This window comes from Aythya marila, assembly GCF_965140915.1.
Source record: "Aythya marila genome assembly, chromosome: Z".
Taxonomy (NCBI): Eukaryota; Metazoa; Chordata; class Aves; order Anseriformes; family Anatidae; genus Aythya; species Aythya marila.
This window is the reverse complement of record NC_139080.1, coordinates 754,295-779,890: the sequence shown is the minus strand read 5'-3', so window position 1 is coordinate 779,890 and position 25,596 is coordinate 754,295. Positions and strand designations below refer to the sequence as shown.

The window sequence follows — 25,596 nt, the reverse complement described above, 5'->3', positions numbered from 1 at the left end:
GATGGTTTCCCTCCAGTCTCTTTGGGGATGGTTTCCCTCCAGTCTCTTTGTTTTTCTCCTTTCATACAGCAGCAATACAAATGGAATTGTAAATTATTTTTTTTTTCCTCTGAATAAAATGCAGTCTGCATTATTGACATGCACGGGAGCTGCCTAGCTTCTTAATAAGCTGTAAACCATGCTTGTGAAAAGAGATTTTAAAAAAACAACACCAAATATTCATGTCAGTTCTGAAATTGCCGTAGAAGCTGGGGCCGTTGCACCTGTTGCAAGGACAGAACATAAATGATTTGAAGAGATCGTCAGCAAAAAGAAAGTCTCTTCTAGTATAAATTCAGTCGAGAAAATGAAATGCATCAGAATTACATTTAAGGCAAAAAAAGATGCTGGAAATGAGCTCTGTAAAAATTAGGAAATTTGATGCTAAATGTGATCAAAACATTTATTTATTTATTTATTTATTTTAAGTTTTCATAATTTTAACTTCAGAAATAATCTTCAAATGGTGCAACTAGCTATATTTTAATTTAGGCCAGAAAACATTCTCTGGTTTACACCTGTCTGAAAGATGGCACAAGCTATGTGATAGAAGTTCCCTGCTCTAGGAGTAGGAAGGGACCGAGGGATATGGATTTTTAACCCAGGTACCCAAACTTGTTTCTCTCTTTCTCCTGGCATTTCACACAGGTGTATGTCAAACCAAGGAGAAAACCTCATCCAGAAAAGGTGACAATTTCTTAATTTCTTGTAGAAAAACTGTGCCCACCGAGAGGGGAAGAGAAGGAAGACTGAAGAATTAGTTAGAGCCATGATTCTTCACTTTCATTTTTTTTTTATGTAAAATCAGAAAAGATTCAAAACAGGTTAAGCCATATTTTCGGAGTCCATCATTTTTATTTAGTTGGAACTAGATCTTGTGGCAGATTATGAGAATGGGAATCAGAGTTATCAGTGTCTTGTTCGTGCCTGCGCTATTGATTTTCCTGAGCAAATTATTTAATTTTTTTTAAATCTATCTGCAAAATGAGGATAACAATGCTGACGGATGTAATATGTTTAAAGCTCTTGAGATCCAGCAAGGAAAGGCATGTTAGAAATTCAAACGGGTGCGTGCATTCAGAACGACTGGGTAGGCTTCAGCGTTCAGGTCACGTTTCCATTAACAAAAATGGCATAGGCAGGTAAGACTCAACCCTTTATTTTTGTGTTCGGGTAAATGGAAAAGTGGACAGACTCCGAAGGACAGCACTGCTTTCTGGAGGAGATAGCTCCATGTGTGCTGCCTTACGGGAGGGATGCTCCCAGTGAGGACACGTGGGAGGAGATCCAGAGCATGGGCAGATCTGCTTTCCGTAGCCTACATTTTGAAAGCACTTAGTAATTAGGTCCACAACGTCATCCCCTGCTAGCTGGGGGAGCTCCAGTCTGGTTCTGGTCCCCATGCGGACCTCCAGTCGCTCCCTGGTGCCCCCCAGCACGTCCCCACTCTGTCCCAGGCAGGGGCTGGTCCCACACTGGTGGCAGCGCTGGTGGCAGCGGTGGTGGCAGTGGTGGTGGCAGTGGTGGTGTCCCCTGCCTCGGGTGGGCAGCAGAGGGGCCCCGCGAGGAGCCCCCATCAGCAGGGCCTTTCCCGGGCTAATTACCTCTTTACTGCGCTGACTCTAATGTGACATGTTTATTGCCTTAACTAACAACTCATTAGCTTAGTTGATGTTTTTGTCAATATTAATTCGTTCATTTAAGCCGAGTCAAAGCTTAAACAAAGATGTCCAGGCTGAGAAACGGGCAGCAGAATGACTTTTGTTTAGTTCATCTTTTTCCTTAGCTCAATTTACACCAGGTAGGTGTCAGCAGGAGCGGCGCTGGGAGCATCCCTGCGAGCAAGGCCGGCGTATTTCATCGCAGCAACGTCTGAGTAGTCACGCTTTTTAATAAGATTCTTGTATTTGAGACATAAAATTCACACAAATTAAAGCTTCGTGGCCTGCCACGCTCCTTAAGAAGAAACTTCCAGTTGGTTTGTTACTCACACAGCACGGCTCGGTGTGAATTTATGAGTGCAGCCTGTCTGCCGCCGGCTCCCCTGGAAGCCTAAAATGACAGGCGGCGTATTTAATAAAACAAGAAACTCGCGGAAGACGGTTCTGAAAACTCAAGAAAAACCTGTTAAAATCAATAGGTTATCTTTACTGCAATAGCCAGCTAAATGAATGTTATTAAGAGGTAACAAATAATTATGGAGAGATAATGATAAATTACCTTTATCTGGGAGCGTTGCTGTAGTGTTCCCTTGCATTTATATATAAGCAATTACTTTTATTTTAATGAAAAACTAATCTATCGGATGAAATTATACAGCACGCTTGCTGAGTTGGCAGAACCTGGAGGAGAATTTGGATTTGTTGGCCTAGTTTGGGGCGTCGTTTCTCTCGCCTTCTCTCTCGGCTGTATTTCTCTCTAAAAAAAAAAAAAAAAAAAAAAAAGATACCGTGGGAGGAAGGGTGAGTTAATCAAGATGGAAACCAGGAATGTGGTGCAATCGTAGAAAAAGGGATGGGCTCATTTCACTCCACTGCCTAAATAAAGCATCACCCATGCATCTAACGCTGAGGAGCTTTCCGTAGGAAGTGTGTTTGGCCAGGGAGGAAAATCCCTGCTGTAAAATCGGCTCTCTGCTTCCCAGAGCGCCCGTGCCTGGGAGCTGGTGCTGCCCGGGCCGCTGAGTGGGGGTCAAGAATGAAGAGTAAATTATCAAATATTATAATATTGAAGCATTTCAATCATGCTTTCAATTTGAATTAAAAAGAAATCAGTTTTGTTGCTGTCTAGCCGTCAGATTGTCCGCACCTCACAGGAGCGCGTGGAGGGAAGCTAGCCGCGGCAAGCAGTCCAACACAGCAGAGCCAGGCCAATTCCCCAGCTCCCTCTCACTGTGCCCGTTCTCTCCCGTTCTGCTGGGCAGGCAAGGCGCTGACGTTCCTGCTGCTGCAGCCGCCGAGCCCCAAGCTGCCCGCGCACAGCACCATCCGCAGAACTGCCATCGACCTGATCGGCCGCGGCTTTACCGTCTGGGAGCCCTACATGGACGTCTCCGCCGTGCTCATGGGTCTGCTGGAGCTCTGCGCCGACGCCGAGAAGCAGCTCGCTAAGTAGGTACCTCCTTAATTCACTTCCCAAACCCGTGCGCCGTGCTGACTGGCAGATCCTGCTTCTAGAGTCGGTTCAAGTACAAGTAGCTGGAGGCGTTTGGTAGGCGTTCCTTGGGCCACAGGGCACGAATCCTCCGGTCACATCAGCAGTAACTTCGAGAAAACAAGTGAGTGAAGGCACATCCATATCTAAAATATGTTTGTCCATTTTTTTTAATATATTTTTACCCTTTTCTAACCATAAAAGTAACCTTTTCAGAAGGTATTTTGCACCAGCGTGTCTCAACACATGGATTTTTGTCCCATGGCTTCATGAGCCATCCTATCCGAATATGAACTGGTTTGGAAAGCACCCTGTGGGAGAGGAGGTTGGGTGGTCAGTAACACGCTGTTAATGGCATCAAGGCAACTTGCAGATTTAAGGACTGCTAACAAATCACAAACTCAATAGACCACAGCCTGCCTCTTGGGCCAGAGGACAACTTATTAAAGTGTCCCAAATAAAGATTTATGTAGAATGCTGTCTCATATATGTTCTGGTCTCCTCGAAATAAATCCTTTCAGTTCGGTATCTGTAGCTGGGTCTGTAAAGGAAGGGGGGTGTGTGAATTTCATCGTGACGTCTGACACTTCAGCCTAAAACACATGCTAAAGATGTGATGCTGTTCAGATGATGTTTCCTGTGCATGGAACTCAAGGTGCACATATGTTCAGTAACTTAAAAATAGCTGTAACTGCAAAAACTTCAGCTCTGTCTGTGCAGCACCGGAATAATGCGTCTGTAAGGCTCATCAGCTGGATCTGCTCCCTAAATGTTTAAAAAAAATGTATTAGACATAATATGATAGGCTGGTGAATTAGAGTGAAATAAGAATCAGCTCTCTAAATTTGAGGATAGGATTGTGATTTTTCCTGCCCTGTTTAATGTGTGTTAAATCACAGAAAATTATTGCCTTTACTTGTAGGGTGGCAAACAGATTTCCATTGTCTCAGGGCCAAGCAAATAAAACTCGCAATGCCAGAGCTACCACAGTTAAAGGACTCACTTCAGTCTTCCATGAGTGGTATGGTGTAGTAATTGTTCTAAAATTAGTACGGGATTTGAAAGATCATCTTCACTTCAGGGCTGCCCCGCGGACAGTTTGCCACCTGCCGGGGTGTGCGTCCAGCTCCCTGCCCTTGTAGCGTGCAGCGTGTCGCCGGTCGAGGCAAACCGTGCAGCTCTTTTTCCTATTGTTATTTTCAGTTCAGGTCTTCTGCTCGCTTCATTTATCACAGACGAGACTCTGCACTTGCTGGTGCCATATCCTATCAATCACAGCATCGGATAATTATGGCTAAATGCCTAGGTGAAGTCATTAAGATGACTTGCATAATAAAGGTAGCGTCTTACACATTTTCTATTAAGATCATGGACTTTTAGTGTTTGTTTTTTAATGTATGTGACTTTACATGAGTTGAGTAGCATTTCTGTTGAATATCCTCAGACTTTATGAGGGATAAACTGGGGGACCAGATTCTCACACAGTCTTTGCTCGCACTGTTAATCTGATTAATGGCAGCAGAGCTATTTGCACAGTAAAGGGTTTTGCAGTATAGTCTTTATTTTTATTATTGTTTGCTGTAAAATCGACCGTCTTCTTTGAAGAAGAATAAATCTGAATAAATTTTTATTTAGTTCTTATCAAAACAGCAAACCACGCAGGTATGCAAAAGGGAAGGCTCTGATTTGTCTGGAGAGATAGAGTAAAAAGAAAGTAAGCAGCAACCACGGCAGGCTGTTTACATGAAGCTAAAGGATGCTGCTATGCTTTATGGGCTTTCAAAGCTGTTTCAGGCTTTCTGCTTTTAATGTAAAACCTTGAAAAATATTAGTGGGTGTACATTAGCGCTGTTGAGACAAAACTCTCATTTGTCAGTACGGTTATTGCACAGGAATGAATTAATCCCTAGCTACAGCACAGAAAACGTAGCTCCTGCTCTAGGTGGAGCATTGCCCTCAGCAGATCCAAACTTCCTATTTATTTAGTTGTTGGTATGAATTAAATCATAGTATCAGACTTCGGCAGGCATCTATTTGGAAAATAACTCTTACTAAAAATATTTAAATAATCTAATGAATAATTTTCATCACGCAGAATAAGAAATCATTAACGGTTTTTCCAACAGAAACTTAAAATATTTTTGCTTCTTAAGTTTGTATTCTTTGACAGCGGTAATTTCATAACTCCAATGCCTAAAAATTCGAGTTCTGGATTTTGCCTGATGGGATGTTTCCCTGCAGGACACAAAGCCAACTCTTCAGCTTGTGCGAATCGTGGTGCTGCTGTTGATTTCAGCACAGCTTTCCCAGTTTGCTCCCATTGCAAATCTTTGTGTCTGGCACCCCGAGCGTTGTGTGAATACTCGCTTTTATTTATTTTTTTAACATATTTCATGTTTAATTTTTATTTTATGTAGCTTATTCTACATAACATTTTAATTAGTGGTATTCCTTAAGCGTTAATTAGTAAACCACTCATTAGTTAATAAACCACTCATTAATGGGGAAGCAATTTCATTCCTGTAGGAAGACTTCATGGCTGCACTGTAAAATTTTATTTGCAAGGTTTTTGCTCAGGAAGAAAAAAAAATCTTTTGTCTAAAATTGCAGAGGTCATCGTAATTGATTATTTAGGTATTAATTTTACCGTATTGCCTTTCTCAAAACGTGGAGGTTCCTTTTTTGGTCGGTGCTTTGCCTTGTGGCACTGCTGCTCGCTGTCGAGCTGCTGGATCCATCCTGAAGCGTGGGGGAGAAGGAATCGTACGTCAGGGGGAAGGAAACGTCTGCTTTCAGCTGCAGTAGGCCTCCCAGCACTCAGGGAATATCGACAGGGACGGGTAATTGTGTGGGCAGCGTAAGGAGGGTACTCGGTTATCATCCAGATATCCTTCTTTACAGCATTGCTGGAGTAAAATTGGTTTTGGTACTAAAAATATTCTGAACAATTATTTGTCTCTTCCGAGCCTATTGTTTGGTAAATCACAGCAAATGCTGTTCTGTGGCGAAACTGGTGTGTCCTTGTGATTAGAAGCACCTGAACACCTCACAGTAATGTTCATAAATAAAACTAGAAAGGCACGTTTTTAGATAATTTTGCTTTTGTCGAGGTGTTTTTTGCTGGTAGTAATACCTTCAAACAGCACGAGCACTTGTAGAAGCCCTGCCGTTAACCTTGGTATTGAGAACGTAGCTCTGAGAACCGCTGTGCTAGGAACTGGATCTTATGAATGAGGTTATTAATGGTTATTAGCGAAGGCACGTGTGTTTTACGTGCTGTGTGCAGTGAAGGGCTGCCAGGTTTGTCTCAACACCACGTGTGTGTCCTGACATCGTGCGTGGACGTGCTGGTTCCTGGCTTTCTGTTTGTGTTGCAGCAGGTCCAGTATTAGCGATTCTTCATAGCGGTGTGCATTTCCTCGGGCTGTAAGGAATGAGCGATCGCTGTGTGTTGGGGGGTTAATGGAGAAATATGTACAAACTGGGTGGAGGTTGTTATTTGTCTGGACCTCGATTATTTCTCGTAGCCTGACAGAGCAGCCCAGGCGCTTCACCTTCCCGAAGCAGCTCGTGCGCCCCATTGTATTTAAATGTGGGCTCGCACAAACCCAGGGAATACAGTTCTTCAGCAAGTAATTTTCATCTCGCTATTACATCCTTAGCTGTCATAAAGATTAGTACGGCTCTCTGTACCCAGAGCACTGAATAAATGAATGTATCAGCATGTAGCCTTGAGGAGCCCGATGCAATTTTCATCATGATAAATTGCATAATAAGCGAGAAAGTGTTTGCTTATTAATCCATAACAAGATTTAGATTGAAAATGGCCTGTTACCTTCCTGACAGATACAGTACTGACTGCAGACAGGCTGAGATGGAAAGAAACAGAGCAGCAACGTGTGCAGGGGGTTAAGTGTGCATCTTACCCTCGCGGTGCCCTGCTGAGCTGCCCCTTTTTGTGCCTGATTTACCGTGTACACAATAACAGAGCACAGCTGCCTGGCTTCTCTCCCCGATGTTAAGAACGTTTTATGAAAGAGCTTTTATGTCAAGCTTGTGCTTTAAGAAGGAAAAAAAAAAAAACACTTCACGTTTATTGACCAAAAAAAGCGCTGTTTTCTTTTTTTCCCGACTGAATTAAATAAATATCTGAGCTGAAATCCCAAACTCTGATATTTATAACTCCTCCGCTCTCCCAGTTCATCCCAGTCCCCAAAGGCCGTAGCGTGCTAGCCAGCCGTGCCGAGTGAAGCTGCTCAGGCATGAGGATTAAGAGTATTTTTCTAGCATTTATTAGGCTTTGATTTCGTGGCGTGGCTGACTGTAGGGAGCGGTGCTGCCTGCGATTTCTGCTCCTTGAATTACAAGCTAGACTGTGATACAGATTGTGACACCATCTACCAGAGTTAACAAATTACCTTTTACTTGATCCGTATGTTTATATGTAAACGTGTACTAAAATTTGGGCTAAATATTGTTAGTTTTGTTTGTGTTTAGTGGAAGCCTTTAGTTTTACGTTCACATGAATTGCGCCCGTGCAAACGTGTGCTCTGTAATAGGGACATCCCAAATTTTTCAAGTACAACGGAACAACTTTAGATTATAAGGTAAACAATTGCAGAAATTGGGGTTTTAAAAGGAGAAATGAGAGCTGGTGCTTGGTCCTGAAGGTGATGAGGCAAGCTAGCGTGTGCTGCAGCGACTGCAAAGTGTTAAGCGAGGAGGAGGAGGAGGAGGAGGAGGAAGCTGAGTTGCAAGCTTCATGCTGGGGAGGAAGTTTGGGCCCTTCCCCTTTGTTCAGCCATCGCTTCAATGCACACGTCAAGAAATGTAGAGGTCTGATGGCCAGATTTTGTGTTCAGCACCATCAACGCCTTTTCCTTCCCCATTTTTCCTAGAGGTTACCTGCAGCTCTCCTGACCTACCTGGTTCATTTTCACTGGTTTCTAGGATCAGCTTTTAAACACACCCTCCTTATTTCTGTAGGTGGTAAAGTACACGTCTAACGTAGGTTTAAAATCACTTGTTTCAGACAGGTATGTTGTAGAGATTCCACTCAATTTCTTAACAACCGAAAATGGTTTTGTACATTTTAAGAGCACCAGTTTCTATCTAAATGCTTATCCGGATTTATGTACTCTTTCAGCTGCACAATTGTGAATAAGATTACGTGATTCTGCAAACGATTGGAGTAACAAAATGCTTGAAAACATGCCTGCTAGTAAGAATCAGCATCTGTAAGACAGCTGATGAAAAAGACAAATGAAGAACTACACAGAGTCTTTGGACCCCAGTTTCTTACTTCTGAGGTTAATCTGTCACAAATTATAATTACTACAGAATTATTTATTACTATTACTGTCACGAAAATGACTACAAAAAATAGTAATTCCCCTGGCCCTGTAGGGTCACGAGCAGTGGGATTCGTCCTCCTACACGTCAGCCAACAGGCACCGGTCAGAGGCATAAAGAGGTGTTGGAGGCAGGGCTCCTGCTGTTGGGTGCAGGTGGAATATTGTCTCTGGTGTCAGCCACGTGCACTACAGGACGGGCTGCAACCATTTTGTCTGTCACGCTCGCAAAAATCATCCCTCAAATGTCTGCTGAGGGCTGCGGTGGGAGGCGGGGGGCGGCAGGGCCAGCACGTGTTGGTGCAGGGCCCTCCTGACACCCCTGGACACAAGGACATAAGTCTGGGCGTGAGGGGCAGCCTGCCCTCCGTACGTTGGGTTTGCATCTGCCCCTGTTTTGTTGGAGGCTGGTGCAGGGTGCCCGCTGCCTCCTGAAAGGGGCCGTGGGGAGCAGCTGGCGGCCCGGGAGGGGGCTAATCTCTGCCCACATACTGCCACTGCTGAGCCATGCTAATGAATTCACAACAAGCCTGTTGCTTTGCAGGGAAGTGCACGCTTTACCAAGCACCCTGCAAGGAAAAGCGCTGCTGGCACAAACGGGAAGCCTTCTCACAGAAAAAAAGGGCCGAGACATTGAAGTTGTGATTGCTTGCGGAAGATAATGAGTCTGGGCTGAAAGGCTGACTGTGATACCTGCTTCCTGCTTCATCGCTTCTATCTGGAAAATCCTTACGTGACTTTTTTAAGTCACATTCAAAAACGCTTTTACAAACAAAAAGGCTGTAGGGACATCTTTATGGTATTGGTGCAGAGACTTTCATTTTCAAAAGCTGTAGTTTTGATCTATATACATGGGAATAATAATATCTATACAATATACACGGGAAAGGAAATAATAATAAACTTCGGTTTGTATTTTTTTGAATTCGGATCTATAATGGTAATCTGTACCTCGTCTTGTTGTTGCTCCAGAAGAATGGTTCATTTGGCAGAGAACACTTCAACCATGCTGAAATTCTTTGTTGCGAAACATTTAACTTGTAAGCATCCAGGAAAAAAGCTCAAAAGAAGAAAGAAAGGAGCAATTAAAAAGATAAGTAACTTAACTGCTCAGTTACAACGCTGCCTAAATTCTCTTCCAAACCATAAGTGGACTTTGCAGTGAGCTATTTATTTGACTTTGTAAACTTCTGCTGCTCTTAAAAAAAAAATAAAAATCAGTAGAAGAGCTCCGGGGAAGAGAAACCCTTCAAATAGTGCCCGAGGTGACATTTTCAGTGCATCTGATGAAATGACATGCCACGCTTACTTTCTCTTACCCACGTTTTTACATGTGGTCTTGGGGGAGTGCTCGGAAATAAAACCTTTGTGCTTTCCATCCTGGCTCTGAAAATGCAGATTTCCTTCAGTCTCGCTTCCAGATAACGTTATGCTGTAGACTTTACCTTTTTTCGTGGAATAAAGCTATCTTGTGTTGTCAATGTGCACTTAAATGCCATAGTTTAACAAAAAGTTTTGGTTTTATTAATACTTAGCATTCATAAGTATTTGTAATACAAACAGCTGAGGTGTAGAAATTCCTTTAAAACTCGAAGCCAGTTTGTTTTGGCACTGCTCACTTGGGTGTGTTCTCATCCCATGCAACATGGGAGCACCTCAGCTTCATCCCTGGCCTTCCGAAACTGGGAGCACTGATGGCTGAGCACGGCAGCATATGAAAAAGGCTTCATTTTCACAGAAAAAAGAGCAAAAGAAATGCAGAAAAGGCTTCATTTCACAGAAAACGAGCAAAGAAATAGCAGAGAGAGAGTTTCAGTGCGTTCTTAAAAATAATTTGTCATGATTTAGCAAAACCTCTGGGGAACTGCGCTGTACTCACGTGGCTGACTAGTACCAGGAGGGAGCAAAAGAAAATAACATTTCTTTTGTCTTTATTTAAGAAGCAAAACAAAACCCTAGTGCTGCTTCTTGGTGAAAGCGTGGTCATAGCAGCAGAATATATGTTACAGAAAACTTGAAAATGTTTTAGAGCTGGCAAATTGGCTTGTGTCTCCCTTTCCTTTCTGCAGGAGACCTGTTGGAGTAGACCTCTGTAGGAAGGGCTACGTGTTCAGACTAAACACAACACCGGTTCCCAGATGCTTCTTCCCCTTCTGTAAAAGCCCAATTCCAAAAACATGGTCTTCCCTCTAGCTCTTTTCTGCCATTTCTTCCTCCCACACTGCTGCTGGTTTCTGTTGGGGAGTTGTTCTCTCTTGGTGCACCAAAGCCAGCAGGTGAATACTGCTTTGTCAGAAGATTATGGGGTCTTCTCCCATAATCATTAACCATCATTAAAAAGGTTTCTTCAAGTGTTGTTGAATTTTGTAGTGCAGTTCTTAGCTGGATCAGGTACACCTTTATGCAGTGGTTTGGTTTCCTAAAGGCACAGAGCTGTGAGCCCAAAAAGGTACCTTTGGGGTGGTTTATGGACTGTGGGTGTGAGTGCAGGAAGGATTGGTAGAGTTGCTGGATAACATCCAATTAGCCTAACAAACACCCAGGCTGCTGTGGCATAGGGAATGGTGATAGTTAAAGAAATGTTAAGAAATTAAGCTTTCAGACCAAAATTGGCTGTGTATCTTTTTTTGTCAGGTAACACACTGTCACAATTACCAAATACTGGATTTTACTTTCACTTAATGTAGTTACAAGTTACTTACTGTTATTTTATTGTTTCTTACGTTTATCTTCTCACAGCAAGTACAAGCGCAGTGTATGGAAAATTTAGATACCACTTAATCCCTTAGTGTTATTTGAAGGCTTGCGGTAAAAACCCGAGTGTTAGAAATGCTAAAGAGCATGAGAATAATTTCATAGTAAGTAGGAAGTACAGGGTACGAGGCTGTCTGTCATCTCTTCATGCTTCTGTAACTGAGTCATGCGCTGAATAAAATCACACTGAATAGATTCAGTGGCTTTAGGTCTTCAGGAAGCTTCTCGCTTTAATCTCCTGTAACCAGTGCTTAGCTGAATTAAGTAGAATTACTATAAACGGGATATTTTTCACCCTGCATTTAAGATTTTGTAAAGGAGTAAAACGTAAATTCTTTGGGAGACATTCTTCATTTGCCTTGTCCTCGCTTCTGTGATATGTATTCAGCACATACAGATAATTTGTTAACAAGGCCTTTTTAACACTTTGGACAGATGCACATACTGTTTTCAATCTTCATGGTTAATTATTCGATTTTGTATTTGATGATAGAACACCCTGACTCCTAATCACCGCTCATTGTTGGGAGTCCATTATATTCTAACTGTTTGAGTGCTCCCGTTGACCTTGAACCGACATTATAAGCTGTTTCTAATCTTTTCACTCTATATTTCTAATGCTCCTTTTCTTTCTCCCCTCTTTGTCTGGTGCCCGTTTAGCATCACAATGGGGCTGCCCCTCAGCCCGGCGGCCGACTCTGCCCGCTCGGCGCGACACGCTCTCTCGCTCATCGCCACGGCCAGACCACCCGCCTTCATCACCACCATCGCCAAGGAGGTGAGCTGGGCCCTCGCAGCAGTCCTTCTGCGAAACAGAAGCAAGCCCGTGTCCTGCCCTTCCTCCCCAAAAGGGAAAAGGAGCGAGCGAAGTGTTTGTGTCCCCGCGGATTGCTCTTTCCAGTCACCCGTAATTAACGAGCGGTTTCGTGCTGAACTCAAGCCGTTGAGCCGTGCCTGGCTTGATCTGTTGTGTCCTGACGAACTGGTTATACAAATTTCAGATAGCGATGTGTAAAATCCCGCTTTCTTTTGGCTGTGCAAACCCCACCCAATTAAGTATTATTTCATACTGGGTGGACATTTAGCCGTGCAGTCTGGGGGTGAGGAGTGGGGACAGTGCTGTGAGGTTAGTGTAGGTTGGGCACTGTCTTTGAGAGCCATTTGAGTAAACCCAAGTGCTTGGAGCTTTCACTTGGCCAAAAAAAAGGCCTGTTATAAAGCAGACATTTAATGCCCAAAGCAATATGCAGCAATATGTGAAAATTACATAATCAGGACCCAAGCATTTGCTCATCTTGACCTCACATTTTACAAGATTGAGAATTAAAAAGGTAGACCTGTGTTTAAAAACTGCTATAAGGAAAACTAACCTTTAGCTCTACCCATAACGGGGTATGGGAAATAATCCATGTGTCTCAAAGGGAAGCAAAACGTTCTGCATGGTACGGGCTCTCAAAGTAGCATGCATATAACAGTAAGCAGGGATGGAGAATATACAGCAAGGCACGTTTGCATAAACCCTGCTCTTTGCTAGGTGCACAGACACACCGCCCTGGCTGCAAACACGCAGTCTCAGCAGAATATCCACACCACCACACTTGCTCGGGCTAAAGGAGAGATCTTACGAGTCATTGAAATACTGATTGAGAAGATGCCTACCGACGTCGTGGACCTTCTGGTGGAGGTAAGGCTGTGCTGCCTTATGTCTTTGAGGTTTCGATGCAGCAGTACTGGCCTGGACTAGCATTATAGAGTTTCATTCTGTGTGTTTGGTAAGCTTACGTTTACCAAAAATTAGTCTTCTAATAATTATTTTTTGGTGCTCCAAAGGGTTCAAGTTGCCAGTACCAGTGCTGTGGTAAACACTATTATGTGCAAGCCAGTTCTGGTTTCTTTTATCCCAATCATACTTTAAATTAGATATCAAAGCTGCAGTCAGGCACAGAAATGTTTTATTTTTGTCTGTCAGAAGGTTTATTATGAAATATGTAATATCAAATAACATTAACTTGTGTTTCCGAGGTTATGGACATCATCATGTACTGCCTTGAAGGATCTTTAGTTAAGAAGAAAGGTCTTCAGGAATGCTTTCCAGCCATCTGCAGGTACGCTCTTCCCTCAAGAGTACAGTGAAGAAAATTATAAGGTCACCAGAAGGATAAATTTCTTACTTGGAGTGAAACAGTCTTTTGTGTGATATTTGCCCCTTAAAACAGCAAATGTGAAGAGTGGTTTTTAGCTCACCTGTAAGCCTTTACAGGCTTTTAATTTACATTCACATCTGACAGATGTGGACCAGAAAAGCGTTAACAACTCTTTAAAGTTCAAGTATTTTAAAAGTACAGAAAGATGAAAACATTGTGCAGTCTCTTGAAAATTTGTGTCCTGCTGCCCCTTCCTACATCCTGGCTGCTCCACTGGAACAGCTGCACAATCTGACCAGGTTAACTGTGCAGGTTTCTGTCAAAGGGTGTATAAATATCTTTGTTGCCGTTGTTGCAAAAATGATAATAACATTCTTGAGTAATAAGTTAGATTCACGTGTGCTTGAATGAGCTAGTTGACATCATCATGCAGGCTGCGGGGAAAAATATAAAAGGGGCAGGGGGATGTGACTAACATGGTGAAACAAGAAAATAAGGATCTGGCTAGGAGTATCTGGGGGTCTAGTGATGGTGGGTTGTTTCCAGATACCCCGTACAGCTGGCGGGCACTGTGTTGGCTTCCATAAACACCTTTCAGCCAGCTGCTGTCTGTTAGTACGCTGCCACCAGGCCAGGAGCAGCCAGTTTGAGGTAGGTGGCAGGAGATTTCCAGGTGTGCTGAAGACACACGCTGGCCACACAGGCACTGCTGTCCTAGAGACCCCAGCGCCATGGGGGCTCCTGGTCCCTGGAGGTCTGGGTGCTGGGCGTCTCTCCCACTGGCAGCACTGGACGACGTGCAGTTTGGGAGCAGGAACAGAAGCTGAAACAAGCTGAAAACAACAAGTGATAACTGCAGAAGTCACAGGGGAGGAGAAGGGTGGTGGTGGTGGTGGTCCCCTGTGGTCGCATGTCCGCGTGGTCAGAGGGTGCCGACAGGCACGAGGGGCTCCCACTGACCCTGGCAGGGAGCTGAGCACAGGCAGGAGATCTTGTAGGCAGCTCCTGCTTTACTACACAACTGGTACTCCTAATAGTAAAATGGGATTTAAGACATGTGAACATTTACAGCATCCTTAGACTATGATAAATATCCCAGTCACACTATTAAACTAGTACAGCCGATAAATTAGAACATTCATCTCTCAACCATTACATTTTAATTTAATAAGCTATTAAAATATTGAATAGTTTCAAGAAAAGAGCTATTATCCTGTTGACAGATAAGATACTGATAGAGGTAGTCTTCTTTCTTCCTGATCCTTTAAAAGGCTTAATTTAACATATAAATGCAAGGGCAAGTGGAATTAACGCAAAAAATCTCCCTGTTTCTGTTGTACTTTTATAGTTATAAGTTATCTTAAAATTTTCTTAAATGACGAGTAATATTTCCTGTTACATGTAGTTATAGCCACAGTAAAAATGATCCAGCACCCCCCTGATGTGATCATTCAGCCCAATGGAGATTTTCGTAAGATTTCAGCAAATCATTGGATGTCTGGAGAGCCTCCAAGTGGAAGCATTTCAACGTAATCCTACCATTAATTCTTTTAATATCCTACTGCTCCTTTTGCTGCACGGCATTGCGTGCACACCTGTTGTGACTAAACCATTCAGGTGTCTGACTCGTTTCACTAGGTGTGCAGGTCCTTTTTTCTCGTGGCCTTTAGTAAGGCATTGCCACAGCGTTGTGCCATGACAAATACTTGTTTGGTGCCTGTGCTGCACCCTTGAAGTGACGTCCCTGCTTTTAGTGGAACGGTAAAAGCCACAGCTGTGAGCAGCGGTGTGCTGGGTTAAAGCCCCAGATTATCTTTCCTCTCCTTTATTCATCTTCTTTCTTTTGCTGTTGCACAAATGGAGCAGTCGTGCTGCTAATTGCATGACTCAGTCCTGATGGGTTGTGATGAAGTAAATCCGTCACCGTGCAGCATTTTTTATTGCATATGGTTATGGTTTTCCCATAAGTGGTATTTTTTTTTATAGAAGATTGTCCTGCCTTTTAGCATCCTCTGTGCAAACTCATTTCTTATCAAAATAAGCTCTGCCCTCACAGAGCTGCTTGGGACAGACGTCAGGCTGGTGCTCAGGCCCGCACAGGAGCACCTTCAGGTTTGTTCCTCTCCAGCCCTCCTGCTGCTGCACGGCCCGTGTTGCTGCCATCAGTGTTAGTAGTGACATTGCAGCGTGGCTGTCCACGGGCACGAGTGGGAGAGGCTGGTGAGGGAGACAAAGTCAGCAAGGCAGGCAGGACCATGCTTGTCTTTATCCTCGTACACACTGGTTTCATTTGGAAAATGCGGGGAGAAGGATGCAAGCTCCAGCTCGTCCTTTAATTTGGAGGATTAGCTGGTACAAGCGATCGCAGCGCTGTTAATTTGGTTCCAGCAGGATTCCCCCCGCGTTAAATTGAGCTGTCTTTTGGCTGACTGAAGTTTCTCTGAAGAGCAGTAATGGAGCAGCACTCAGAGCAGGCTTTCCATTAAGATGCCAATGATGGATATTGGAGGCACCAGCTAGGCTTGCAGAAATGACTCCGTAGTGTAGTCTAAATATATGCTGGCATATCATTCTCTATTGAACTCTACCATACAGAGGTTTAGAAAGGGAGGCAAAGGATTAAAATGTTTCTATCTAGGGGTGCTTGCAACAATACTGAGCTAACTAAATGAGAAAGAGCGGGGCTAAAGAGCTGACAACGGAACGTCAGTCTAAGGAGGAGGGGGTTTATATAAAATTAAGTTCAAAAATGTCTATTTCCTGGAAGCTTTTTTTTCCACAAATCCTCTGTTGTTACGGAGACTGATGGATTCTTCTCAAAGAGAAATCCTGACTCAGCTTTCTGTCTAAAGGGGCATTTAAATGCAGCAGGGAGAGAAATGCTGCGTGCTCCCACATCACAGCCGGTGCCTGCCGGGGGAGACCAGCCGACTGTGCCCACTCAGAAATGTAATAAAGGGGACATAAAACATCTCATGTAGAAACTTGGTTGTATTCTGTTTTACTCATGATGACAAGACGTGTGTATTTCTATGTAAGGTTGAAATAGCCTTACAAGTAGCCCCCTCCCCGTTCACCTGAGGCACCACGTTAACTGTGTCGGTGACTGCAGTTTGGCATGAAATGGTGAAAAATGGGAAAGCTCTCCCATGCTATTCACTGTTTAGGACATGCTATAGACCCTGTGGATACCTGTTTGCCCACAGCATTATCCTTTTTCTCCCCTATTTTTCATGACTGGCTCTTGCCTTTCCTGTTCCCTAGCTGCTTCCCAACAGCTTTTGATTTTTTTTCTAAGCACTCTTCCTTTTTTTTTTTTTCTTAATAATAAATAAGAAGATCTTGCTGCTGTTACCATTAAGTAACAAACAAATAAGGTGTGTTGCTGCCCTGCCCACACGCTCTGTGACTGTGCAGGACATCATCCCTTGCCTACACGGGTTTTGTCTTTGCCTTGCCCTCCCGAGCTGGTGCTGCTCGCTGAGCTTCCAGCTCTTTCACAGCGGGCTCCTTCCCTTTGATCTGCCTCGAAGCCCAGCCACCAAGGTGCAGGCAGGGAGGTGCAAGGGGGATGCTCCTGGAGCTCGGGAGCAAAGCTGGAAGCTGCAGGCCTGGGACCAGGGGTGTCTGCGGGGCCGGTGGTCCTCAGGATGCGGGAGGACAGGGGTGCAGAAGTGCCTCTGAGCTAGGTCGCCTTGCCCCTTCTCTTGCACAAAAACGAATGATTTTCATTTCCTTGTGTTTGTTTGTTTGTTAACACGGTGTTTGGTGCTGTTTGCCTTCCCGAATCCATCCCGCGCTGCAGAAACAAGTGTAGCAGCCCTGTAAGAGCAGTTGCTATGGCACTCTGGGAATCCCTACGAACAAGGAGATGGATCATTGCAAGATTTGCTGTCTGAAGCCATAAATGTGGTCAGCAGCATATTTTTACAGACCGATTCTAGCAAGCTCGGGCAGCTTTTGCTGTAGTAAAATTTAACTGAAAAATTAGAATTAAAATTTAAGTGGAAATGCAGGTGACACTTTTCACAGGTCTGTTCTTCCTTTGAGAAGACAGGCATATATATTCTCAAATGTTTCAACTGGAAATAAGGATTCTGATTCTCTTGTGTTTCAGGATTGCAAAATCCAAGGAATTTCTCTATTTTTTGTGCCCAGATTGATAGCATACACTCACATCAAACTTTAAGGACTCTCACATGCTTCTCAGCTCCCTTTCACCTGAATATTGTTGTATTAGAGATAGTTTGATGACTTGTCCTTTTTTTTTTTCTTTTTTTCTTTTAAATTTACATATTTTTCCCTTTGCTTCCTTGAACCTTTCTCACTTGATTTTCAAAGAAAAATGCTCTGAAATCATTCAGGGTGTTGAGATTGTCTCACGTAACCCTTTGGCATCCAGCATTATTGTGGTGTGGAGCTGTAAACAACGCTTGCACGTGGATATTCAAGGAACTGGTGATTATTGCATAGATTATTCCCACACTCAACAGAATTGCTGTAACGCTGTTTAGTAAAAATAAAAAAATAAATCCGATAGGATTCTGCAGTAATGAGCCAAACACCAGTTGGGTTTGTTTGCTAAATGCCACATATGAAAACTGGCAGCTGATGGATTTTGAAATCAAATCTCTGTTCCAGCACTAATGTTAATTACCCAATGGCATTGCAAATTAATTTGAACATCATGCAGGCAGGTCAGATCTCACCTGTTACTTGTTATAATGTTCAATTCAGGTTCTACATGGTCAGCTATTACGAGCGGAGTCACAGAATAGCAGTTGGAGCTCGCCATGGTTCAGTGGCCCTCTACGACATCCGGACTGGGAAATGTCAGGTAAATAAATCATTGTGACTTCCTCCCCATAAAGTGTGGAAGTTATTGAAAGGAAAGAGCAGCAAGCTCTGCATCAGTTGACATGCTGAGCTGCTGGAACATTATGGATAATGCTAAGGGGATCAATAGTTTAATGAAGGACTCAAAGTATATAGAGCCCTACTGTCTTCATTCACTGGAACTGAATGGGTGCCACAGATGGGTTAATAATGAAAGCCTAAAGTTAGGTGATACCCTTGCTCTGAAAGAAATGAAAAATCTGATTTGAAAAGTTAAGCTTTATAGAAGCATGCTTATCTACGATAGAAGTCCCAAAGAAAATCTACTGGTTATTTCTTCCTAAAACTCCTCTCTGTGAAATGGCACGGTGCTTCCATCTGAGGTATTTCCACTTCTCTGATATTAAATAAGATACGTGTTCTCTTACCCCTCACCTAGGAGAGGATATGTGTGAGGATAACATTGAAATGAGCGCTTTGCTTGAATTTGCGTGGAATTACAAATGTTGAAGTAACAAAGCATTTTCAGAAAAGTTAATTGGTAGGACCCTTTATTATTCCTCGTGCTGTGTGATCCACTATTTTTCCTCATTGAATTTCAGTAGTCATGTAAAGCTTGGATAAAATACCTGTATTTTGAATCTGCCTTATTAGTTGGTTTTGTCATTGTTGGCTGTTTTTTAGTGTTTTGGGGAGAGTTTTTGTTCAGTTGGTTTGAGGATTTTTTAAATGCAAATGTAATTGTTGGGTGCAAATATGTTTTTTTGTTTCTAAACTTGGACTAAAAGGACTAGTCCTTAGTCCTTCTAAAATGTGCATTATAGACAAGGTAGCATAGATTTCTTTCTGCTAAATCTGCAGTGTCACTTAGCACTTTGCTGGCAGAACTGTGTGCCAGCAAAGGTACACATGGCTGGTTCATTTTCTGTTCTGAAATTTTGATTATTTCCCAAAACTAGTAGCTAACAACGTTGTACGTTTTGGTATTTTTTGTTTAGACAGCTGTCTGTGGAAGCTGAGCTGGCCAAATTTATTTCATAATAGCTATATAATGCAGGCAAAGAGTATCAGTGGACTGTTCTATCTTGTTTTAGATCATTGTTTGGATCATGATTTATTAATTTAACTACAAAATTACTCCACAAGAACTGCTTTATATTGATATATCAGATGTCACTGAGCATTTTTGCTGCCTTGCAGTCCTGTCATCAGCACCTGGCCAAGATTATGCCTTGCTGCACACAGCTCTCTGCGTTCCCGTTTCCAAATATACATGTTGCATTACTTTTTCTCCCAGCTATTCACCAAGCAGCATGACAAAGCAGTTAGTTGCTGAACATCTCCTGCTGGCCATTAAGAGACACCGACCACAATTCCTTTCTGTGTGCATCATTGCACCGAAAATTGAGAGTGCAAAGTCCAGATAAGTCTGCGAAGTCTTGGCATCTCAAGCTAACAGCTAATTCCTGATCCTGCTGGAGAGGAGGGGGAAAAAAAGCACAACCATCCACGTCCTCACATTTCTCTGTTTTCAGAGCACCAGGAGATTGGTGACAAAGCCCATTCTTCCATTTAGCATCAGTACTTAACCAGTGCTACCGGCCTTGCATTTTTAACTTTGTCTCATTCATACTTCATCTACTGAACTGGCTCCAAGGTGAACAGAGGTGTTTGATAGCATGTGGAGTAATTAGGAAAGTTCTTTCTTGGCAGTGTGAATTCCAGATAGCTCTGTAAAGCGTTTTACACAATCTGGCAGTCTACAGGAGTTTTGCAGAAGACCAGAGTTCTTTTAAACTGAATTCTGTGTAATGACCACCAGCTCTCGTGAAGGTGATTGTCTTGATGGTTGCAACACTTTTATCTGATTTAGTGTCACTTCCATGTTAGTTGGCCTTCTTTTGTGTTTGGTTCCCGGAACTAACTCCAGATTTCTGCCAGTAAATTGTCTGAATAATTCACTGCCTTAATTTGATGTGTTAGTGAATATTCGCAGTACTTGTTTTCTTACTTTCTTAGTAAGCTTCCAGGTAAGGTGTGGAGGGCAGAAGACGGTATGAAAGGCAAATTTGAACAGGATTCTTTGCAGATTTTATTATTCATAAGATCAGAGAAATCTGTTGAGGGCCACATATATTATTAGGGGGCAACGCCATCTATTGGATACAGATTTCTTATTCCAAACCCAATCGTTTAAGTTATTTCTCCCAGTTACACATTTCAGGCTGCTCAGAAGACAGGAGATAAATTTAGGATTGTGTGGAAGAAGATAATGTTGCAAAAAGCTCAACAATCTTTTGTTTTTACAAAAAGTTAAGCTTTTCCAAGTGCTTATCAAAATATTTTAATTGCTTAGGTATGCTTAAATTGAGCATGACTTAGAACAGTTATGTGGGAAGTGCCTTTTGGAATCAGGGTCCTGCTGTAAGGCAGAGCAAGAAGTCAGTCAGTCCACCCCGCTGTCTATCTTAAGGTCATTTTTTTTTTCTGTTTATAATGTTTATTGAAAGACTGTAATTACCAGAAGTTACGGGATTTTTTTTAAAGGCTTAATATTTGCTATTTATTTAAAAAAAAAAAAAAAAAAAAAAAAGTCTTTGAATTTTCTTTTTCTGAAGCTGTAAAAATAATTTTGTATTTAGTAAATATGTTAGCGTTTTGAAAGTAAAAGTTTTAAACAGATATGAGAGTTGCATTAGCTACCCTCATGGTAATTCACATGTAACCCATTTTTAATCAGGGATAGGAAGATGTGGGAGCAGCTCACTTTTCCCCTGACTTGCACTCATCATTAAAGGTGTACGTTAACTGAGCTTGGAGCCGAGATAAGCACAAGGGGAGAACAAGATGCGATCATTGCAGGTGGGACCTCCTGGGGACACGAAGGCATGCTCCTGCTGCAGCAGGTAGGAAGGGCTGGAGCAAACTGGCCTTCTTGGCACCCAGTGCTCCGAGTGAAAGTCGGTTCCAGAATACCGACGGGTTAAAATATCAAGGGTTAGAAATCTGTTCTTCTATTCCCACCCCAGTGTAGGTATGGTTACTTAAGCCTCTGTACCAACATTGACCTTTAGTTTAAATAACCATTTCCTCTCCTTGGGTTTTGCTCTCCGGTATGTGCAGGCAGCCTTTGTTCTGTAAGGGGAGAAGAGCAGAGGGCTTTAAAACTCCATCACCAGAATGTTCTCTCCATTTTTCTTCATCATCCTTAGGCAAAATATTCATTTTTTGTTTATTCCAGTCTTACTGCTTAGCTTCCCCAAATCTTTCTTTCTCACCTTTGTGGAAGCACACACATGCAGAGCTTCTACAAGCCTTCCATGTGAGTGTTTTTCAAAACAACACCCCACGTTATGTCTCACGCTTCCGGCACGTGCCTGGTATGCCTGTGTGTGAAGAGGAGCTTCCCCTTCTTTTTAATTTCTTTACTTATTCCTAGTACGTTTTGCCACGTTTTGTTTTCAAGTCCCGGAGGTAACTCCTCTCAGCTCAGGGCGTAGATCTCGGGTGGCCCTAACAGCCGGGGCTCAGGAACCTGCGGGTGGAAGAAGTGAATCTTTGAGCTCCCCGTAGCACCGAAGCCGACCTAAAACACCGCTCATTGCCTTCTGCAGCAGTTCCAGCAGGCACCAGCAGCAGTGAGTGCTGCAGAGCTCTCAGCAATCGCAGCTCGCTGTTGATGAGAGGATTTCAGTTGCAGCCCCAAGCCTGGCTCACGCCAGGAGGCCTGCAGGCGGTCTGCTTCCTCCTCAGCCGAGGGCATGTGGCTGATGCCTGGCCTCACCAAACCTGCTGCTGGGTTGTCATTGCCAGCAGCATTGTCAGCATTTCCCCCATCTCCATGCTGTTGTGTCGTAGTGCTCCATGCCCGGTGCTCTCACAGGGCCTGGTCCTGGGGTGCTGCCTCAGCCCCTCATCCCTAGCAGCGTCGGGAAAGCTCTGGGAGAGCAGCAGCAGGACCAGGCAACACTGCTGACACCTACACAGCAGTGAATCCGGTACATCACAGCATATAAACGCATCCTAACTCCAGCACAGCGCTGAGATCCGCTCCCCACACGTCTCCTGATCTCGCCGGGGGATCTCTCGCGGCCGCGGAGCTGCAGGGGCTGAGGCGGGCGCCGTGCCGGGAAGCCCCTCGGCCAGCGGGGCCGCGGCACGCGTCTGCTCGCCCCCGCCTGCTGCTGATGTCCGCGCTGAATAATTCATGAAAATATAATCCGATAACTTACTGCTGCGCATACTGAAATAGTTACGGTGATGAAAATAAGGCTGAAGAGGTTGTTTCTTCGTTTCAGCCAGCCACGCTAAAAATAATAATCGTCGTTGCTTTTAAATCCGGTTGATGGCAAGATCCGAGGAATGTGGCTTTTTTGTATCACTGTCACAGAATTAACACAGTTTACACTTTGTAGAAAATTTCATAGTCATTATCATCAGCAGAACAAACTGCTATCCCAAATATGTGCCCTGCTAAATTTTATTTTTTACACTATAGGTGAAATAGGGCAGGAATTTTATCATCTCCTTGAAGAAAAAAGGCAAGCTTTTTAGCTGTAATAATGGAAAACAGAAGCATTTCATGTTTTGTTTTGTTGTTGTTTTTTTTTTCCTTCCAGCATGTTTTTATTTTGTTTTCAAGAAAGATGGTTGTACATACCGACTGAGAAATTACATCCAATGATTAATAGAATGATGGATGTCAAGAATCACCTTTTTGAACAAATAATAAATCAACATTTATATATGATACTTTTTTTTTCCCGAGAAATTTACAATATTAGTATCACTTATTTAACAAAGTGTCAATTATTAATACTACCAGTAAAATGTTGCCTCAAAGCCAGTTATCTGCATTTCAGTATTTTGCGTTTGGTTTGCAACATTGTTATTGCAGATACGGATGCCTCTATTAACGTGTGATTTCTGCTTAATAATTTAAAAGATACATTATTAATTATCATACTTCAATTTTTTAAACTGTTCTACGTTAAACTCTCATGTTCCAGTATCTATCTTATTCATTTCAGGAGGCTTGGATTTTAGTTTATTGCTAAGGCGTTGAATTGAAATGAAAATTGCAGGCACGTTTTGTTGTATCGTGAGCTTTCCAAATACGTATTTTTCGGTATCTATTTTTTTCTATAATTTAATATAGAGATTGGTCTCTCTCTCTCCCTCTCTCATTAAATTATTTATTAAACATTTTCTGAGCATTACTGTATATTCCCAACGCCTGACGTTAGGGCAACACGAAGTTTGCATTAATTTGGTTTTTAGGGTGCCTCGCTGCCCTAGCAGCAGCTCGTTGTGGGGAGCGGGGCCGGGCAGTGTCCTTCCCATGGCTGTATTGATTTGCCCTTCAGCTGTTTGCAGTGCATAGAGAACCCAGGGCCTTGTTGTTGATTATCTACACAATGTCTCGGTGAACATTATTGACCCATTGCCGCTTACTGCCTATGGCTCTTGATTTTTCACACCGTCTCCATGACACTCATAATAAAACATACTATCTTATTGCTACCCAACTCTGGAAGCCAACTGCTCTACCCTTAGAACAACAGCTGCCGCTCTAGAGAGCGTTTTATTTTATGTGGGGCGAAGAGTTGTGGCGATTTTAGGATTGTCTTTGTGCTCTGCTTCGAGGGGGACCCGTGTGTGGTGGCTGAGCTCCATCCTGCCAGGCGGCCGTTTACGCACAGAAAAAGCAGCTCGTTTGTTCCTGCATCTGGCATTGCACATCTCAGAGACAGGTTACGTGAGGCTGTATCAAAACTGCTCTTAATATGTTTGAATAATCAAAAAAAAAAATGCCGGGAGGGTTTAAAAATATATATTATTATGAAAAGTGAGATGATACAAAATGTCAGGATTGCTTTTGAAATTTAAAATGCTGACATTAAATTCCAAACTAATTATGACAAATAGATATATCAATCAGTTCAGCGTTTTAGCTAGTAAGTTACCAGATTTTTCCAAATTCATTAAATTTTTTTTTACTCTAAAATGGCTGTATCTTGGAGGAGATTATGGGGGTAAACACTTTGTAGCAGTGTCATCTGTTACAATAATATTATTTTACTTCAGATTATTGCTAATTGCCATTATGAGGGGATGTCTTTAATTTTGCATAAATAAAACTACCGAACAATAAAGTATTAAAATGCTTTAAGTTTAAATTATTTAAAACAGCTAAACTTTGGCATATTTTCAGAAAGAAATGTAGTCAGTTTTTACTGTTGAATCCATTCAGCGTTTTCCCTAGCTGGAGAATTAGTGGGTTTGTGATGAGAATATTTTTAAATCCTTCAAAAATGCTTTTTTTCTGAGATAGATGATAGGATGTAAAGGATCTGGAGCAGGACCGAAGTTTTTCTGTCTTGCAGTGTGATGAGCTGCCTTCTGGGGGATGCAGAGCACCCTCGGCACCTAGGGGAGACCCAGCTTCCTTGTAAGAGCAGGTATTTTATTTTTTTTTAATAGTGCCTAGTACCACATCCATCAGCGTGGCATCAGCGGTCTCCAGAGCTGCATTTAGTATTTCAGCGTGTATTCATCACCAGCGATGTCTCTCTCAGGAAAGCGAGGTTGGAAGTGGAGGGAGCTGAGTGACGGATGGCTTCTGGGGTGGGAAGGGGGCGAAGCCTGGAGGGGTCCCTGCCACCACCAGGCCTGGCCTCCTGCATGAGGCAAGACTTCTCAGAAGTCTCTCCCCGGGAGGGTTTTGACTTCTGTAATCAAATGTGAATTTCAGTAAGCTAGCTGGATTTGTATAAAACTCTTTTGTATAAAACTGCGTTGTTGACAGTGATTATACTATATAAATATTTCAGTAGTATCAATTTCGTATGAAACATTCCTCTCCTTGGGGAGGTTTACATCAAGCAGGTAAGCTTTGTAGTTAATATTACAGCTAATAACACGAGCTTTGCCCTGCTCTGCAACATCCATGTTGTTCTATCACTTGGTAGCAGCCTACTACTTGTAGTAGCTTGCTAACAGCCTTCCTACTGGGGCCAAGTGCAGGATGAGCTACGATGCAGTGCAGGCAGACGGGCCAGGTGCCTCTGGTGCAAGCGAAGAGGACAAAAACCCTTCCCACTGCTGAGGAGCTCTAAACCTCCCTGAGCAGAGCATGAAGACACACAATCACAGGGTGGTTTGGGTTGAGGTGCTGGACATGTCCCATGGGACGTGCAGCGGTGGCCTGGAGATCTATGACCAATTTTTCAGAAGTAATGCTGAACGGTATTGCCAGTTCTCACAACATTTGTTGAAGTTTTGTGAAGGCTTTCAAAGTATTTACTTATGCAGCTGTC

At 43.0% G+C, this 25,596-nt stretch overlaps 1 protein-coding gene across 1 annotated transcript in view; it reads left to right on the top strand.

Annotated features, from left to right (window-relative positions):
* LOC309889771 (WD repeat-containing protein 7-like) overlaps window positions 1-25,596 on the top strand; it is a 124,572-nt gene that overhangs the window by 91,437 nt on the left and 7,539 nt on the right. Inside the window, exons 27-32 of the mRNA XM_082782800.1 lie at window positions 1,497-1,581; window positions 2,855-3,149; window positions 11,958-12,075; window positions 12,832-12,981; window positions 13,320-13,402; window positions 18,179-18,278. Of these exons, the coding sequence (XP_082638926.1) occupies window positions 1,497-1,581; window positions 2,855-3,149; window positions 11,958-12,075; window positions 12,832-12,981; window positions 13,320-13,402; window positions 18,179-18,278 (831 nt within the window). The remainder of the gene's footprint in view (window positions 1-1,496; window positions 1,582-2,854; window positions 3,150-11,957; window positions 12,076-12,831; window positions 12,982-13,319; window positions 13,403-18,178; window positions 18,279-25,596) is intronic.